General features: G+C 38.5%; 1 protein-coding gene across 1 annotated transcript; it reads left to right on the forward strand.

The window, feature by feature from the left end:
• The first annotated feature begins 1029 nt into the window (after positions 1-1029).
• pmp22a (peripheral myelin protein 22a) lies at positions 1030-4410 on the forward strand. Its single transcript, XM_079852146.1, has 5 exons — positions 1030-1568; positions 2430-2520; positions 2671-2764; positions 3382-3522; positions 3618-4410. Exons 2-5 carry the CDS (start codon positions 2443-2445, stop codon positions 3776-3778), a joined length of 474 nt encoding a protein of 157 aa, XP_079708272.1. The 5' UTR covers positions 1030-1568; positions 2430-2442; the 3' UTR covers positions 3779-4410.
• The last annotated feature ends 10007 nt before the right edge of the window (positions 4411-14417 follow it).

Genomic DNA, 14417 nt, shown 5'->3' on the forward strand with positions numbered 1-14417 from the left:
GAATGTAAACATTTTGTGAGCAAACACTACGTTTCTTGGGGGAACGCAAACATTTTGCAAGTGAACGCAAAGTTTGTTGTGGGAACGCAAACATTTTGCGAGCAAATGCTACGTTCCTCAGGAGAACGCAACATTTTTGCACGCGAACGCAAAGTTTCTTGGGGGAACGCAAAACATTTGCGGGAGAGTGCAAAAGCATTGAAATAATTTTTCCTCCCATCTCAAAAAAGTGAAATTTTTTATTTTTTATTTCTGTAGTCTGTCCAATTATCCATAATTGTTAGTGGTTAGTTGTAAATAAAAGTTAGTGTTAGTGGTAAATAAAAAAGTAAAAAACTCTTGGTGAGCACCAAGTATAAAAACCTAAGTACAGAGTGCACTCTTAATGGTCCACTGCCAGCACTATGTCAGACTGCACAGTGAACAGACAGTGAGTATGTCAAGGCTGTATATTTATGACCCTCCCTGCGACCTGCATCAAACAGGGAGATCAGGGTAAACGTATTGCCCTGCCGCCACTAGCCCATTACTCTGACCAATAATCCATCCATCTCACAGAACAGCAGAACTCCTGAGCCAAACCACAGCAAAACCATCCAACACTCAAATGTTGGAAAAAAGCAGAGAGAGAAAAAAAAAAAAAAAACAGGGCTGGCACAGGGAACGCCTCCTTCACTGTATTTACAAACACAGCTGCTGCCATGGGACTCCAGATGAGGGCGTGACAGAAAAGGCGACCCTTATAGTCACGCTGGCAGCACCAAAACATGTTTATAATTCCAGCGTTAAGAGACACAAGCATTTACGAAGAGTTACGAGACGCAAGTCTTGCAAATGTGCTATTGAAAAAGTTTGAATAAAAGTTGAAATCATGTTTGTATTTGACTTCAAAGTGACTATGACGGGATCTATTTGCTATGCAGTCCAGACGCAGGAGTAAACCGACACATGCCAACATTCTGGGCATACCGTGGGGCCACTGGGAGGGGCCTATGGGGCTCCACACACACTAGTAAACACTTTAATAACACTCGCAAATTGAGACATACTCTGTGCCACTAAATTGTAGGTGTGCAAGACTTAAAAGCTCTCTTTGACATGCATACAACTGCATAATGAATTCATGATAAAAACCAATATCATTGTGCATTGCGTTGTTAAAGAGTAAACTTTCCCCTAAGTCTACCAACATATTATATAACATTAAAAAAAAATTAAGCTCTTGAATAAATGCTTTATTCATTAATACTTTATAAATGCACATTCAGCTCTTTTCTATCTAACCATCTAAAGTGAGAAGTTTGGGAGGGAAAAGAAAGAGAAAAGTGTGACGTAGTGACGCTCCAGGGCGGTGTTCTCACGTTTCTAAAAAAAAAAAAAAAAAAAAGAAGAAGAAAAAAAAGAAAAAAAAGAAAGGAGGAAAAAAGCAAACACTGCTGTGGTACTACATCTGGAATACAGAGACTCGTGCTTTGAGAATCTATAGTGGGATCACATAGTAAACGCAACCTAGTGTTTTCTTCCTGCTCTCTTTCGCTTTTAAAGGATTTTTAATCTCTCCCTCACCTGTAAGTTGGAGAACTATGGTTTTCTTTTTTCTTTAGTTCATTTATGGAAAATTAACTACGTCATTTCAGGAGATTCAACCACGTTTGTGTTTATTATTATTTTCCATATGGAGATCTCTTTGCTAATCGTTTGTAGCCTCTTGTCTTTTTTTTTCACGGGAAGTTTGCTGTTTCATTCAAAGTTTGTTATTATGATTATTAGTACGATATTATGTTTTTTAGAGGTTTGTTTTTAATTTATATTAATAGTATTTGCATTGCTTGTCTTAACAGGCTTATTTTTATATGAGCACATCTTAAGTTTTCACTTAAGTCGCAGTTGCTGTCGGAGTTTTGCAATAACGGGTCTGGATGAAAACAAACGCTGCTTGGGAATGTTTTGCCTCCTTTCCTTATTGTTTGCTTCATAAATCTGCCTCAGTTCGTACTACATAATAATTGTATTTGTTAAAATGTTCCCAGTCTCTCATAATCTTTACTTTCAGATGGGAAAAAAACTTGAGTAACATTGATAAACAGTTTAGACGTGACGAAAAAAAAGGCGGCACCTCGCGAAAAAAAAAAAAAGTGACGAGACTGGAGTGTAGCCTATGTGTGACTGTGAGGATGTTTTTTTCCTGATAAATATAGACATTTAGATAGCTTTTCAAACACTGCAGTGTTATTAGTGTAATTATCAACGTAATGTATTCACAAAATCTAGAAGAAGAAAGAGAGAAAATAGACAGACCTGAAGGGGTGTTTGGGTCGAGATGAGTTTGACAGCAGCGCAATCTGGTGGCCAGATGTTGAACTGCACGAGTAAAACGCTGACCATTATAAAGTGTGTATTTTTTTTACTTTCTTTTTCTGCTCTTCTAGACGAGCCCCCAAAATGCTGGCCATTCTGCTTGCAACGTTAGTCTTGCATCTGACGGACCTTATCATTCTCTTCGTTTCCACATGTGCTAATGTGAGTATCATTTTTGTGGTCTGACTTGCTTTTGCATGATTTATTGGGTCATATTTTTTAGGTGAAATTTTGTGAACGATTGGTTTATGTGTATATATAATCGTGTGTGTGTGTGTGTGTGTGTGTGTGTGTGTGTGTGTGTTTTAACAGGCCTGGAGAAAACATGGAGATGCAAGTTATGACCTCTGGTATGAGTGCACACAAAGTAATGGAGGTTATAACTGCCGTGGGACTAATGATGCAGGTGAGTTAAGTGAATGTAAGGTAAAAATCGTTGTATTTGCATACCTAGATGGTTTGTTTACATTTTTGTACTGACTTGTGTTTGGCGGTACACAGTTCATTGCATTATTGAAAGGAATAGTTCACCCAAAAAGGAAAATTCTGTCATCACTTACTCACACTCAAGCTGTTCCAAATCTGTGACTTTCAAACACAAAAGAAGATATTTTGAAGAATGTCAGTAACCAAACTGACATTTGGTTAGTATTTTGGTTGGGATCCAATAACTTTTTGGTTACTGACATTCTTCAAAATATCTTATTTTGTGTTCAGCAGAATTGAGAAATTTTGGGAAAATTTGAGGGTGAGTAAATGATGACTGAATTTTCATTTTTGGGTGAAATATACCTTTAAGAATTACATAAACAAACTTTGAAAAGTTCCATATTTGTTACTCAATGAAACGTGTTCTTCTATGAGAAACCGAATGACATAAGAATAGTAGTAAATTAGTTCAAAAAAAGCAGCTACGGTAACAAAAGTAAAAGACTATAAAATGTACGCAAGTGTATACATGTCCTGGGCACATCTATTTGTCTTTATTGTTTACATCTGTTGTGTTTCTCTACAATCTGTCAGATTGGCTTCAAGCAGTGCAGGCGCTCATGGTCCTCGCCACCATTTTCTCCCTGATCTCCTTCATCTTCTTCATCTGCCAGCTCTTCACTCTCGTAAAGGGAGGTCGCTTCTTTTTCACGGCCGTCTTCCAGGTCCTCGCCAGTGAGTATTTCCTATTACGTCCATTTCACCTGTCCCTGCGGAAGGACCCCCGTCTACGTGTTTATATTCTCGCTCTCTTTCGCTCTCTCCCGAAGGTCTGTTCGTGATGAGCGGGGCCATCATCTACACGGTGATGAGTCCAGAGTGGAAAAATGACAGTGAGACGTACGGTTACGCTTTCGTCCTGGCCTGGCTGGCCTTCCCTCTCACGCTCATCAGTGGCTTCATTTACATTGTCCTGAGGAAGAAAGAATGAGAGTTCAGCCCTCAGGGATTGTGCTAGAACTGAGAACACTACTCGGCTGACAGACTCTAACCAAACGGCCGTCTCCTCCAGGCCTGAATATTTAGACCTAATGTGATCAACCAAAACTGACAGTTCATGAAGATTCAATAGAGAGAAGACACAATGGTTGTCTTTGGCTGGCGAGCCTATTTATATCACTTTTACATGGCTTTTTTTTGTAAATAGTAATGCTATGACGTGTCAATGAAGGCCCTGACTTTTTAAAGTTTTACTCAAGGAGGAAAGATATAGGAAAAGTATAAATCTTTTTGTTTGTTTGTTAGTTTTGGATTGTGTGTTATAACCCTTTTCAAATATCTTGTTTTTAAATGTCATAATAAAGTGTATTCTCAAAGGGAGTTTGTTGATGTCGACTTGAAATTTTTCTTATATCCAAATTCCAGAAGTGAGTTGTTTTGTTTTTGAAATTATATTTACCATTGCCGAACTTTATAGTAGATAAAGGCTCAAATGTTGTGTTAAATCTCACCAAAACATTTTATAATGCATATTTTACCTGTGATTATATCACTTTATAAGATGTCTTCTTTCTGTATTAATTTTGTTTTGTTTTAAGAAAAAATAAATATCTAATTTTTTTTTTCCTTGTCTCAATTTTCAATACTTCAGACGAGGCTGCATAGTATGAATGTGTGCAGTATGAAATCCGGACGTACTGCATTCGGCATGTTGTCCTTATCATGTGACCTAACAGCATCAGTGCATTCACTGCCATTCATAAATCCTCTCCTGTGGCCCTAATGGGATAGTAAAGTGTCCATCGTATGCACACTTCAGAATTTTACCGGAAGAAGAAGGTCATCCAGGTACTTTTTGTCTACTCGTTTATGAGTACTGTGAATCCAGACATACTTCTTTTGTCACATAGCCTACTGTTTTTCACCTATTGCAATTTCAGATACAGCCCAAGGTGGCCACTATTAGCTGTGAGGTGCTGCGTAACTTATACAGTACTAATAGACACTTTTTGAAGTGGTAGTTATCCATTGGTGTCAAGATAGAAGTGCAATGTAGAAAAGTCTGAAAAGCCAAGCAAACGCCTCCCAAAAGGAAGATTCTGAGGTCAGGCTTTCTGTCAGTGAAGGAGGAAAACAGATGTGACACAGTGATGACTTTTCATGCAGTGTCTGTGAGTCCCGAGCATCAGAAACTAAAAAGTAAATTCAGTGTTTAAAGGTTTTGATCAGAATGTAGTTATTGACAGGACTAACCCTAACACAACTACCATTACTTTTTTAAATGCACTCTCAGAAAAAAAAGGTCCAAAAGCTGTCACTGGCACTACCCTTCCAAACAGGAGGCCTACTAATATGCTTTCGGTACTAATACAGTATAGGCCTACCTTTAAGATACTAATAGGGGTAAATAAGTTGCTAATATGTTGAAAGTGTACCGCAGTGACAGCTTTTGTGCCTTTTGTTTGAGTGAGAGAGAGCGTTTCGGTCTGAAATGAAAAACTGAATTGCACTGGTAAATCTCAGAGCATCAGTAAAACATTCCCAAAGTTCCCATAAAATCCTGAAGCTTAAGCTTAATTTGAGATCATTATGTCACTAGCTATTTGGCTAAAGCCCTGAATGTCGACATTTTCTTAGGATAGAACTTACTAAGACTGAATTAATGAATTAATGAATAACTATTGCGTTGAGTGTTAAAATATAGGCAGACCGGGGGTGGTTATAACATGGGGAGAGTTGTAACACCATCAATTCCAACAATTAGGGATAAGATATGAGTCATGTGATCACTTCAGTATTTCCCTACTTCCTCCCCGATCCACCATGGTGATTGTCAAGGATGGAAACAGGCACATGCAGAATATATAGAGAAAAAAAATGATTTTGAGGTCAAAAAGTAAACATTCTGACCAAGACTACATTTTGTTTAGTACTATTGCAGATAAAACTGTATGACTTATATTAGATTAAACAGTAGTTTCTTAGGCAATAGGCATATGTGATGCATTTCCCCCCTGCTAATTTCAAACCATTATGCTAATACAGCTAGCTAAACATTGGCAGACAGGGTTGAGGTTGTAACACTTATTTATAAAGTAGCTTGCATGGAGCAATTTAACAACTCAAAGCCAAAGAAGGTTTGGGTGAAATGCGCTCTATGCAGTTTCTGGGCACATCAAGCCTGAACTCCAGGGTTACCAGCATCATTCATCTGTCAGAACTGTGACTCTTATTAAGAATATACACACATAGACACACCCACATTGCATGTTATTTTTTGTTAGACTTAAAGATGTACAAAGATGTTCTTTAATCTGGTACATTGTAGTAGCCTATGTTATTATTAAGTGTTGAGTAAGTTTGTTCTAGACACATTTTAACACACACACACATACACACACACACACACACACACACACACACACACACACACACACACACACACACACACACACACATGTCTGGTTCACTATCTTTGTGGGGACTCTCCATAGACGTAATGGTTTTTATACCGTACAAACTGTACATTCTATCCCCTTACACTGCCCCTGCCCCTAAACCTACCCATCACAGGAAACATTCTGCATTTTTAATTTCTCAAAACAACTCATCCTGTGTGATTGATAAGCCTTTTGAAAACAATGTAGGTGATCTCAGGTTTTACTATTCTTATGGGGACATTTGGTCCCCACAATGTAATATAAACAAGGGCACACACACACACACACACACACACACACACACACACACACACACACACACACACACACACACAGACGAGTCAAACAGACTTAGTCTGTTATTGAGAGAGAGACATTGTTCTTTTATTTCAATAAATCTGTTTTTGAATAATATCATATGGTATGGCATCCATTAGTTCTCTTGTCTATTGTTACAACTTGCCCCAGCATGTGTTACAACCTACCCCGGTAGTGGGGTAGGTTGTAACAAAGGAGCACCATGTATTTGACATTAACTCACAAGGTCTGTGATAGTCTGAATTGGTTCCATTTGTAGTAAACAAATGTGGGTACTTTGTATAAAAGTTTGAGAACTCAAGCTAAAAAAATCAGCGAGTTATAGGTGCTGAAGCAAACCATCCGCAGCCTCCCAAATGAACGAGACACACACCAGTCTTCATATTCGGGCTGTTTTGAATATGACCACTAGATGGCGCCAGACACTTGTTTGAAAGTTCGATTGTTGTCATTGTGTCTCAGTTGCTGTCAAAAGATCACAAAATAAGAGAGAAATGTACTTAATTACTTTAGCCAATCTGGTCAGGTAATGCAAATTTTAACCTGTAGTATAACAAACACAACATTTCAACAATTTCTAGTCCTTATTTAGAATTATTCAAAAAGAAACATTATGTTTTTGGAACCAGCCTGCTGGGTTATTTGAAGAGGTCTGAATCGCCTCAAAATGGTCATTTTCACCAGCATTGTATATCAAATCCATAAATTATTGGTATTGTTATATTATTTGTAGTAGTACGTTTTATTTCTATAGCATTTTTCTAAAACTCAGGATCACATTAAAAGGACAAAGAAAGCAAAATAACTTCTAAATAAATAACTAAATGTTACTCAACATGTGCACCCACACAAAACTTTACATGACATAGGCCTACTTGCATCCTGTCGTCATCATCTATGTGGGCTGCATCTTGACAAAAGCTTGATTGGTTTGTGGTTTGTATACGGACGTGCGTGTGACGACAGCGTGTGTTCAATTCGGCGGGTAACTTTGACAAGAATAATAATAATAATAAAAAAAAAAATTAAAAAAAAATTTGACAAGAATGAATGACCAGAATGAATGACCAGACGTATATCGTTGCCACTATACTGTTATTTTTACGCCGTTACTTCCTGCAGCACCAACTATACTCGAGGCTAGTTCAAATTCACCAAATGAACGTCCTCGTTGTGCGAACATTTTATCGTCGCCGGCAGGAAAGGAGGAGAAGACTACATGCAATCCTGCGAGAACCACCGGAACTTCCTGTAAATGTTGTGAAAGTCCGAACCATACAGAAAATGCTTTCACACTAGAAACGAACCTTTGTTCAGTTTGATCCAGACCGAGACTACCTCTTTTCGTCGGACCAAATTTCGTCTGTTTGGTCCGGGGGAGGTTTCACACCTGTAATTTTGATTCGGATCAAACTGAAAAGTGCGAAAATCCGGAACAAACAAGGTAGGCTACCTTTAGGTGTGAAAGTGCTTAACACCTCACAGACGCAGATGTGACTCAATACTCTCAAAAAGCATCATTTGTTTCACACACACTTGAGTATCCATCCAGTCTTACAAAACATGTACCATCAGAAGTGCTCAACCAAGGCAGAGCATGCCTGATAACATATTGGTAATGTCAAGAAAACTCTGGGGGCCCATACTGGTCTCACAGCTCCATTTCAAACGTGGTTAACCTTAGAGGTTATTTATCACCCAGTGGGTCATGAGGCATGAACAATTTACAACAGGACATGGAGACTTTCATCTGGAAATCAGTGGGGTGTATTTGAGGGGTTAACAATAAAGAAGACATTGGATGAGCATCCTAGCATACTGCACAGATTAGATGATCTACTACATTTGAGCAGTATGTACTTGCTTACTTATAATGGTGCATTCAAGTCCTCCTGCAGGGATGTTTGTATTTTATGAGTTGGGAAGTCGTAATTAAGACGTCAGGCGTGTTCAAATCACTTTGCTCAGAGCAAGATGGCAGTGAACCTTTTCTACATAAAATTCATCAAGGTTTTTTTTAACTCTGCATCTGATGAATGCGCATTGGATATTTTTGCTATTTTATGTTTTTAGTCAATTTATGAAGGTGCCCCAGACAGAAACATAGTGTCGGCCCAGATATGGCCCACATCTTTGAAATCCGTGTGTACAAGATGTGGGCCGGATCTGGGCCGACACTATGTTGCTGTAAACGGTATCATTATGCTATTGAAATTGTACAATATTATAGTATTTTGTACATGCAATTTATATAGTTTTATTGTAAATAAGTAAACCCCCCACCCCCCAATTCGGAAACTCTGAGCTTAAAAGAGACCTGAGTTTTTATGTAAACCTGTTTCTTGTAATTACGACTTCATGTGGGTGTTCAACTCGCAATCTTTCTAACATGACCCAGACGCACCATAATTTATACTATTTTCCAGTGTGACGAACTTAAAAAAAAAAAAAAAAATAAAAAAAAAAAAAAAATTCATTGCATTTGTAAAAGAGTAACATTGACATTTTATTTCCTTAAGGTTCAGCAAAATTTCATGGTCAAACAAGTCCATTCTATAGACATTAGCAATGTATGAAGCACTGCTCACACAGAAGTTAGAATCCGTGAATCCATGTGACCAACTTAATCCCGTCGTGAAATCTTCAAAATTCCCAGATTTCGTGGATTCCTAGTAAATGACTCCTAGAAAAAATCAGCTGAATTTGTAAATCTGACCATATACGTAATTGTATTGTATCCCACATCCACCATTTTTTTTACTGTGATCATTCCTCTTTTATTGGTTCAAAGGCGTTCTGAAATGTTAACATCTTAAAGTCACATGCACGTTTCATCATGTGCTTAGCAAACATCTTGACATGGAGTTGAAGTAGAACGGGACCTCTGAAGGACCCAGCGTGTTCTTTCTTCTCCTGTGAACCCTCCTCTTTGATCCCACATCAGCTGAAGGAAACCTGAAAAGAGCATCTCCGGTCAGCTGGGAACCCTCCCCTTACGCCCCTCTTTCAATGTATGGCCTTTTCATCCCAGGCGTCCGTCTCCTGGAACAAAAGCAGTCCATTTAGATCTTAGTAAATGATATAGAAAACGGGGAAACCGCATATATTCAGGCCTGATTTCATCATGCCCATAAATCTCAGACAAATCAAAGCCCAGCCCCTCCCGCACTCTTTGTCTTGCTAATACATGTTAGGGTTCGGCTGGCTGGTCGCTTTGACCGACGTTCGAGCAGCTTCAGACGCCTTTGAACTCTGACCCCGCCACTTAAACCACCACTGGAGTGAGTGGAGGAAACTCTGAACACCCAGGAATCTCTCGGCTCCACTTCCAGCCTCCAGGGAACTGAGACGCGGATATCTGACTGCTGATGGGGAGGAAGATAAGGCACAGAAAACAAGAGTTTGTCTCCTCTTAAGAGCCTACACATTGGCACCAACAGAGGGATAATAACCCTGCTGCCGGCAAAGATCGGAATGCATTTCATGGAGAGCGTGGAGAAGAGGCTTTTTTCAGAGGCGCTAAATAACCCATCTTGCAGGCCCTCGCTTTCTTTTCTTCTGGGTGACCTCTTCGCCTTCCGATTCAGTTCGTGAGTTAGGCAGAGCTGAAAGAGGACAAAGCATTCCTCCACCGTCAGCTAAATTGAGTGATCTGGGGAATGTTTCTTGCAACCGTATTCTTGCGCTTTATGACTTTCAAAAGCTCTGAGGAGCTTTCTGTTCTACGGACAACACCATAGGCTTGTCTTTGCAAGTAATGGAAACAAATAGGCTAATTAACTGGTGTTTTTGAGCCCCGAAGAAATGATTAGTTGTAATTCGCTATAAACTTAAAATGAAGACTTTGCCAGCTCAACCATATAGGGAGGAGTTTTTGCAAGTTTGAAAAAGTACATCACTTGTGCTCCAAACCACAGAACTATGTTTAGACATAATGAGTCTGCCATCAACACATGAGTTGACGTTGACACAACTGTGAGAGTTGGTGTAAAGTATAACGGAAAAGAAATTGTGCTGTTTTTCTCCACACCTGCACTTACACCTCACACTTCCTCACTTTGTCTTAGGTGGACTTTTGGAGCTCCTGCAGATTTTCTATAAAAAACATCAGTCTTTGAATGTGTTTAGACCAAAAGCTAAGCAAAATCGAATTATTTTTAGATTATAAAAAATAAAATAAATGAAAATATAATTTGAAAAGTTTTATTTAATAGTAAGAATACATTTAAATATATAAAGAAAAGAAAATATATTCATTATTATTGTAGATTATTATAAAACCAGACATTTGATTACCAAAAAAAAAAAAAAAAAACACCGGCTGCATCCAAATAGGCAATGCATTCTTTCCAACTAAATAGTTGGCAAAAAGTAGTGTCAACTATCTAAATCAACTAATGTTAACTAACTCTCATTAAAGTATTACTTGAGTATCAGTAGACTTTTAGTTCTACCAGAAAGACTCAGAAGGCAAGATAATATCACAATGACATTTATGAATTAATAGACCAGCAAATGAAAGCAAAATATTGAATGATAAAGTTATTTGGCGCAGGCCCCGTACGTAGTTCACATTCGGAGGGTAGTGGACTCTGCATTTCCTGCCTGAAAATGAAGGCAGGGGTGCAGCCGACCCCCCGGGCAGGTATGGACAGGGACCATCCTGGTGGTGGTGGGGAGGATGGGGTGAATGTTTGCGTCATCATCTGCAAACTCAAACATGTGTAAGTACTGATCTTTTATACTCCAAGTATTAGATAGTGATTGGTTAGACCAAAATGTAATGGTATGTCCAAATTCACAGTAGATGACCTACTACTTCTGGCAAGATTCGGAAGTACGCATCAAACACTTTACTATCCCATGAGCCCACCGGAGAGGATTTGTGAATGAAAGAAAAGCGACGCAACTGGCGCTGGTAGGTCACATGACAATGACAACATGACAAATGTAGTGTGTCTGGATTGGATTCATACTACACACATTTATACCAAAGAGAACATGCTTTTCTAACGGTCACAAAGTAATTTCTTACTCAACAGGAGTACCTACTAAGACAGGATGCGATTTTTGGATGCAGCCACAGTCTAACACATTTAAATGATCTTAGGCTGTTTGTTTATGTGTAAGATCATGCATGCAAACCAGCTCTTTGGGTTTTTTTTTCTCTCTCTCTTAAACCAGGAGCAGAATCAAGAGAAATGTTGAGCACAGCTCCTACATCTCCAACCAGCTGTCATTTGAGATGTCTGTAATCCTCCTCTGGTTGCGGGTGGTGCAGGCCTCTATTCTGTGCACTAAGATTGTAATTATGGATCATTATGTCTCTCTTATTTTCTCTCCACATATCTAACTGAAAGTGGCAGCCTGGATTTCAACTCCTGGGGGTAGAAGACATACATTAATTAGAGGTTTTACTGCATCTTAGCTGCATTAAACATGTACTCATTTAGAATACCACAAAAATGTGTTGATAATACAACATTGTATTTTTAACAGGCTTGTGCAACATTTTTCTTTTAATTCACACGATACAGTGAAATTTCAGTACTTATAAGCAGCGAATGATCTGAATTAATATAAATAGTTATTTAAAGCTTATTTGCATAATTAAATGTAGGAAATATGTTGCAGTCTTCATATTATCCCATTTCCATTTTTTTCTCTGATCCAGTTATTGTGGAAGCTGGTTTCCATCACGGAATAAAAAATTTTTAAAATGTAATTGCGACTTTTTATCTCTCAGAACTGTGTGATATTAACTCATGTAATTAGATGTAATAAAGTCAGAACTGCGTGATATAAAGTCACAATTGCATGTTCTAAAGTCAAAATTGTGTGTTATAAAGTAAGAATTGCGAGATTTAAAGTTCCAATTAAAAAAGTCTTGTATCTCGCAATTACGATTAATTCTTGCAATTGCAAGTTTGTCAAGCAATTCTGAATTTATTACTCGCATTTGCAATTTTATATCTCACAAATCTGAGAAAAAAAGTAAGAATTGCAAGATGTAAACACAATTGCAAGGAAATAAATTCTGAATTGTGAGATAAAGTCATAATTACTCCCATATTTTTTTTTATTCCATGGTGGAAACAAGCTTCCATAACTAAGGGAACGTTTACACGTACTAAAAATGGAAACGTTTTTTTCTTTGTACATATCAAAACGATAAATGATTAAAAGCGCTGTAATTATGCATGCCAGGCCAGTAGTTGGCGATGTGACTTTGTAAAGAAACACTACGCGCCTATATATTGAACACGTAATATCCATTTTCACAGATTCACGTTTTTGTAGTTTACACAGAGACGATAATGGTATCGTTTTCAAAAACTTGCACTTTGAAACACTTTTCAAAGGTTTTCCAGTTTTAGTTGAAAATGCTGTCATGTAAACGACCCCTTACAGAGTGATTCAGACAAGATTCACTTGTCTTTGGCGCCAAATCTCTCTATTCACCTGTTTCAGTCACGTGATTTGTTTTCCACTCATCTGCCACATTTATGATCAGCGGCAAATTAATGGCATTAAATACAAAAACACAAGAACAGAGATAACAGCATTGATCATTGGATTTATTCCATACCAGGTCCCTGAAAACATTTAAGTTTAGCATTCATTGGAAAGAGCTGAATTGCTTCTAAGCGGTGAGTCTGATTCCACACACAAGTGAGTTTGATCATAAATGAATCTAGCCATTAAAAAATGTACATAATGCGTTTATTCATATAACAGAAATATTAAGTCATAACATGACAGATAAAAGAGAATTCCAGCAAACATTTGCGATAAAAGCATCTTCTTCTGCTCACGTTGTAGTCATGTAGTTGACACCGCCACATAGTGGTTTGAGTGTGTATTTGCAGAACGACACGGAAACACCAACGCTGAACTATAACACGAAAACAGCCGCGTAAGTAGTCTAAGTGGTCCGACGCAGAAGGTCGCCATTTGTAGGTTGTTTTGGGTGGTTGCTATAGGGCATTGCTAGGGTGTTACAATTGTTGCCTACTGTATGTCCCTCCTTTAATTCAAGTCTATGGGATTTGGTCAGACATTTTATTTGTTTTATGTTGCCCCGCCCCATTTCCTCGCTGCACTCGTTGTGTCTTCCGGTTTGTGTTTCCACAGCATGAAGGTAAGATCTTACGGATTTATGAATGAACCGCTCGTTTTAAAATCTTCCAATCTACTGACATTTGCTATGACATCCGCCTCAAACATCACATTGGTCATGCTAACTTTCATTAACTCTACAGTAAGTAAATCCACTTCACCAGCTAAATACTCTTCGAAAGCAATGCCATAGAAATATACAGGGCTACCGCAAAAACCGAAGTTCAAAGACAAAATTCTTAAAATGGCCGCTGCGCTCTTGTTTCTCTGGCGCACAAGATCTATTGTGTGAAAAAGGTGTAACAGCACACCTTAAATCCTCAACAAGCAACATTATCTGAGGTATCATTCATGTCAGTAGAATAAACAGTGCAAGTTACACATCAAAGATTATTACTTGGGGATAGGGGGTTTGTTTAAATGTCTAACCTCAAGTATGAGCAATAGTAATCAGCTTGATTGGGGCCGTCCCTGCAGGACTACAATGCCTCAATTTAATTCCTTTGCAGTGGATGGCTATATGGGTCGTTGCGAGCTCTCTGAGTTAGTTTAACCCCTTTGACCTCCTTACCTACAGCTCTGAGTGTGTTAGTGTTAAAGTGCTCCAGGTTTGTGTTCAAGAGGGCTTGCTTAAATGGGTTTGTTTGCTTGGCCCCTCTGGACCCTCTTCCTCCATGAGTAATGATGAGGGGCCCAGTGGACCTCGTCCAGGAATTAGATAAATAAGAGCACGAATTACTCCTTGAGTAAACA

The sequence above is a fragment of the Squalius cephalus genome (genome assembly GCF_949319135.1).
Source record: "Squalius cephalus genome assembly, chromosome: 1".
Lineage (NCBI taxonomy): Eukaryota > Metazoa > Chordata > Actinopteri > Cypriniformes > Leuciscidae > Squalius > Squalius cephalus.

What these genes read in the sequence shown, in the direction of transcription:
- pmp22a (XM_079852146.1), top strand. Translation starts at nt 2,443, where the DNA reads ATGCTGGCCATTCTGCTTGCAACGTTAGTCTTGCATCTGACGGACCTT. An exon ending in TCGTTTCCACATGTGCTAAT is followed by an intron (nt 2,521 to 2,670) that starts GTGAGTATCATT and finishes GTGTTTTAACAG; the next exon opens with GCCTGGAGAAAACATGGAGA. An exon ending in CCGTGGGACTAATGATGCAG is followed by an intron (nt 2,765 to 3,381) that starts GTGAGTTAAGTG and finishes ACAATCTGTCAG; the next exon opens with ATTGGCTTCAAGCAGTGCAG.